Source organism: Mastomys coucha, unplaced genomic scaffold (assembly GCF_008632895.1).
Source record: "Mastomys coucha isolate ucsf_1 unplaced genomic scaffold, UCSF_Mcou_1 pScaffold22, whole genome shotgun sequence".
In the NCBI taxonomy this organism is placed as follows: Eukaryota; Metazoa; Chordata; class Mammalia; order Rodentia; family Muridae; genus Mastomys; species Mastomys coucha.
The window spans coordinates 67,940,843-67,946,143 of NW_022196905.1; the positions used below are offsets into that span (position 1 = coordinate 67,940,843).

At 52.5% G+C, this 5,301-nt stretch overlaps 1 protein-coding gene across 1 annotated transcript; it reads left to right on the forward strand.

Annotated features, from left to right (window-relative positions):
• Nucleotides 1-713: 713 nt before the first annotated feature.
• Gsx2 (GS homeobox 2) lies at nucleotides 714-3,059 on the forward strand. Its single transcript, XM_031342754.1, has 2 exons — nucleotides 714-1,453; nucleotides 2,104-3,059. The coding sequence occupies exons 1-2, from the start codon at nucleotides 874-876 to the stop codon at nucleotides 2,442-2,444; spliced, it is 921 nt and encodes a 306-aa protein (XP_031198614.1). The 5' UTR covers nucleotides 714-873; the 3' UTR covers nucleotides 2,445-3,059.
• The last annotated feature ends 2,242 nt before the right edge of the window (nucleotides 3,060-5,301 follow it).

Consider the following 5,301-nt stretch of genomic DNA (forward strand, 5'->3'; position numbering starts at 1 on the left):
GGAGCAGCTGATTAGAAAGGTGCACAGGGAAGGCTTATTGGTCCAAGTGACCTCAAGAGAACCCCCAATACAAAAGCATTTGAGAACTGATGTAACCTGGAGCGCTTGGTTTCTAAGCTGGGTAGTTACCCGCCAGATTCGTCCAGTACTAACCACTACCGGAACGACCTTGGCCAAATCTACAAGCTGGGGAGCAAGGGCAGATATGAATGTGGTGAGCATTAGACCCGGTCGACCTCCACTCCAAGGCCACGCACCCTGGTCCAGGGCAGAAGTCTCAAGTATTACTGCGCAGCCAGGGTTGGCTCTGAGGAACTTCTATGCATTGGTTATCTCAATTTAAATGGCTTGGAAGTCCCCACCTGGTGCTCTCTGCAGTGTGTCACTGTGGAGGGTTGGACAGAAGCCCAAGCGAGGGAGGAAGGTAGGCAGCGGCTGGATCGCTGAGATTTTCTGCCGAAAGAGTGAAGGAGGGAGAAGCGGTCGATCCCCTAGCAAAATTAACAGACTCTACACTTAGCAAAGTCTCCCTCTCCCCCTCGTTCTTCCCTGCCTCCCCCCCACCCCTCCGCTTCTGTTGTGACTCCGACAGCCTATCCCGAGGGTGGGGAGCTGCCGAGGAGTCTGAGCTGAGCGGTACTCCGCAGCATCACGTGCCGGGGTGGGGGCTATAAAATCCTGGAGCCGGGGCTCCGGGCGGGGGACTTGAGGACCAACCCTCTCCAGGGACCCCTTTGTTCGAGTCCCAGACACCTCAGCATCCCCAAAGGCTTGACCGCCCTCGTACGCCCAGCTACCGGGGCAGAGCTCTCAGATCGCAGGAGAGGAGGGGACGCAGCAGCCCGCAGGACACGCCATCCATCCCCCGTAGACATGTCGCGCTCCTTCTACGTGGACTCACTCATCATTAAGGACTCCACGCGGCCCGCACCCTCGCTGCCGGAATCGCACCCAGGGCCGGATTTCTTCATCCCGCTGGGCATGCCGTCCCCGTTGGTGATGTCAGTGTCCGGGCCTGGCTGTCCGTCCCGCAAAAGCGGCGCTTTCTGCGTGTGCCCGCTTTGCGTCACCTCGCACCTGCACTCCTCTCGCCCGCCCGCAGGAGCCGGTGGCGGAGCTACGGGGACCGCAGGGGCTGCGGTGGCGGGCGGCGGGGTGGCTGGAGGCACCGGCGCCCTACCTTTGCTCAAGAGCCAGTTCTCTCCGGGTCCTGGGGACGCGCAGTTTTGCCCACGGGTGAGCCACGCACACCATCACCACCACACGCCGCAGCACCACCATCACCATCACCAGCCCCAGCAGCCCGGCTCGGCTGCAGCAGCGGCGGCGGCGGCGGCGGCGGCGGCTGCTGCGGCGGCGGCGGCCCTGGGACACCCGCAACACCATGCACCTGTCTGCGCCGCCACTACCTACAACGTGTCTGACCCACGGAGATTCCACTGCCTCACCATGGGTAGGGCGGGGTACCTGCGCGCCTCCGGGGAAACAAACTTTGCGCAGTCAGGGAGGGAGGTGGGAGCCCGGGGCAGGGGCGGGGTGTGGAGGGAGGTGGGAGCTTTTGTGGAACTGTTGAGATCTTCCCCAGAAATTCTGCGGAGGTGGAGGTTAAGGAGTCAACCTCTTGGCGAGGCCTTGTGCACTTGGCTCTACAGGTGCACAAGTGTTATCTGGGCTTTGGGGACCTGGATCAGGACTTCAGAGAAATTAGAGGTTGAAGGGACTGAGGCTTGAGGTGGATGTGTTTGGACCTCAGTGTAGCTTCTTAGCTTCCCCGTTGGTTAAAGGGTGTCTATACCTTTGGCTAGCGGGTTCGCTTTGCTTGGCCAACGCAAGACAGACAGCGGACAAGGGGAGGGAGAAGGCAGTATATGCAAGTTCCACTGGAGTCCTGTAACTTAAAAATCCAGGTCATTAAAGGCTCTAATTCCCTTGAACGTCTCTCTCACTCCCAGACAGGCTGCGGAATGCGAACAAGGGTCTAGCATGGGTGTTTTGGGTTAGACTGGGTTCCGGAGACCAGTTCTTTCCAAGGGATGTCAAGTAGGGTAGGGTCACTTTTTCTTCTGCGTTTCACCTCTCTGCTGTTCTCTTTTGGGTCCGCAGGAGGCTCTGATACAAGCCAGGTACCCAACGGCAAAAGGATGAGAACGGCGTTTACGAGCACGCAGCTCCTGGAGCTGGAGCGAGAATTCTCTTCCAATATGTACCTGTCCCGACTCCGGAGAATCGAGATCGCGACGTACCTGAACCTGTCAGAGAAGCAGGTGAAAATCTGGTTTCAGAACCGTCGCGTGAAGCACAAGAAGGAGGGGAAAGGCGCTTCGAGGAACAATCACGCAAGCTGCAAGTGCGTGGGTAGCCAGGCGCACTACGCGCGCTCGGAGGACGAGGACTCCTTGTCTCCCGCTTCGGCTAACGAAGACAAGGAGATTTCCCCCTTGTAAAGGCGGAGGCTCCGGCTCCTGCTTCCTGCTCCCGGTACCCCGCCCTCCCTCCTCCCCGTCAGCACAGGGACCAAAGTTCTAGTTCATGCCCTCATCCTACCTGGAAAAGAAACTCTGAAAAGTCTGGGGAATTCAATGCTGGGCCCGACTTTGAAGCTAGCTCGTCTTTATCTGGGACTCCACTCAGTTACGGATTGGTTTGCTTGTTTGTTTGCTTTGTTGTTGTTGTTGTTGTTGTTTTTAATGTAAATAATCTAGACTTCTAATCAATCTCACATAACAGGAAAAGCCAGGGTTGATTTAAGTTTAACACTGTATGGGGGTGGGGGGAGGTATTGGTTGAGGCCGCATGTCATTTGCTACCCCGTCTTTCCAGAACTTGATGAGAGCAGGGGTTTCTTTATTGTTTTTGTTGTTGTTTTAACATGAAATCACTGAACTTGCTATTGCTATAGAAGAGTTAAACTCCGTAGGTCTTATTTTGAAAATTTTTTATGGAGGAGAGTTTTAAATCCAAGTCTCTGGAAGTCCCTTTGTATGTGAATAGTTTTATATAAGATACATATTTATATTTATTTAAATAAATGAAACAAAATAAATATTTTTTTAATTCGTGGTACTTGCCCCGATCCCCCTTCCCCACCCCCACCCCCCATATCTAGAGACAGTCATGGAGTAAGGACTATTAGGGGTTAAATACTGACTGCAATTTACTATGGGTCACTCAGCTGATGGAACTTGGAACTAAAGGTTTTGTGGGTCCTCAAAATGAGACCACAAGAAGACCTTTGGTCCTCATTTGAGGTGATCAGCTAATGCTCCTTTAAAAACCAGGTGACAGCCCAGCTGGCAGAACAGGGGACTGTAGGAGGAACCCTGAAGACAGCCCAGGGAACCTCATAGGTACTAGAGGGGAAAATCCCACACCCGCAACATTTCCCTTTTATTTGTTTGAAACAGGGTCACACTATGTAGCCCAAGGTTGCCTTCCACTCCCAGACATTCACCAGTTTTTACTTGAACTTAATCTTAGCCCCCAAACCCACTATTTATTTCTCTGGCACTTCATCCTCCTCCTTTCTGGTCTCTCACCTTGCTTAGTAACAAAACCTGGACCCTGTGAAGCAATTCACATACTAGAACTAGTTTTTAGTCCACCAAACAGGCCAGGGTGAGGAAACTTACACATGACTTCTACACACGACTGGACACTTCAATGCGCTTGGTGGCTTCTCTAACTCAGAGCTAGCTGGGTGTCCTCAGTGCCCAGGTTACAAAAAGCTAGGGACAGAGAATCTACTTTTCTAAATATTTACAATCTCATATTTCCAAAACAGCCTCCAAAATATCTTGGAGTAATACTCTCCCCTGGGGGCAGACTTGTTTATTGTGTCTGCTGTTGTTAGTTGGTCTACTTAACCGCACTGCCAGGAGTTCATTCCTGCCAGCCAACAGCCTGGGACAGGGGTCTCAGCATCCATCTGTGTCTGTGGAGAGAAGGAAGGGAGAAGAGTGGTTTCTGAGTACCAACAACACCCACTGCTGGGACTCCAAAGATGTCACCCAATAGGCTCAAGCCATAAACAGTGTTTAACACCCCCTCCCTCTTCCTCCTCCCTTCTCCTCTTCCCTAAAGGGATTTTTGGGTCTGATATTTAATCCAGTCCTCCCCCAGCAAAGGAGAAAGGAAAGAACATGATCATTGTGTTTATGATTGGCACATTTTCTGGGTCAATTACTTCCCCAACACATACACACACACACACACACACACACACACACACACACACACAGAGAGAGAGAGAGAGAGAGAGAGAGAGAGAGAGAGAGAGAGAGAGAGAGAGAGCTCAGAACTTCAGGAACAAGATCATTTTCGAACCCCTTTAGGGCACCAGGCCGAGGCAGGCAGGAGGAAGGACCACAGTGTTCTGGCCAATGGGGACCTGTGAGCCACTTTGTATAGAAGGTTGGTCCTGCTTTTGTACTGTTGTCCCAAGCCAACTTGTGCTCCCGCCAGGATCTCTGTGACTCTCACACCAGGGAAGGGAGGCAGGGGTTGTGGGGTGTCCTACTGGCTTGCTGTATTTCCTCTTTCCTAGAAAACAGTCTTCCCCAGGAACCTGAGATAGCTGTCTCCTGAGAGGCTCTGACAGTACCTGACTAATACAGAAGTGGATGCTCACAGCTATCCATTGGACTGAGAGCACAGGGTCCCCAATGAAGGAGCTAGAGAAAGGACCCAAGGACCTGAAGGGTTTGCAGCCCCTTAGGACGAACAACAATATGAACTAACTAGTACCCTCAGAGCTCCCAGGGACTAAACCACCAACCAAGGAGTACACATGGGGGGACTCATATGCTGCTCCAGCAGCATATGTAGTATAGGATGGCCTAGTTGGTCATCAATGGGAGAAGAGGCCCTGGGTCCTCTGAAGGTTCTATGCCCCAGTGCAGGGGAATGCCAGGGCCAGTAAGCAGGAGGGGGTTGGGGTGGTGAACAGGGGGAGGGAACAGAGGTTTGTTTTAGTTATTTTATTTTATTTTTTTGGAGGGGAACCTGGGAAAGGAGATATTGTAAATAAAGAAAACATCTAATAAGACAAAAACAAAAACAAAAACACAGTCTTCCCTTTTCCTAAGAAAGAGCAGCCATGGCTAGAGGCCAGTGGGTGGAAAGATGTTTGCAGGGACTAGGAACGGGCATTTAAAGAGGGTAAGCAGGTCACCTCACTGCCCACTCCAGGCCAAAGCAAAAGACCCTTCTGAGGCATGGGCAGACCATCGCCTTTCTATGCACACCCTTGCCAGCTCCTACTGTCTGTGCTTGAATCTGGCTCCAGTATGGATCTCAGCCTCT

Excerpts from the sequence above, each read along its gene's own strand:
- Gsx2 (XM_031342754.1), top strand. The coding sequence starts at position 874 with ATGTCGCGCTCCTTCTACGTGGACTCACTCATCATTAAGGACTCCACG. Across the intron at positions 1,454-2,103 it reads ATTCCACTGCCTCACCATGG|GAGGCTCTGATACAAGCCAG; the intron begins GTAGGGCGGGGT and ends TTGGGTCCGCAG.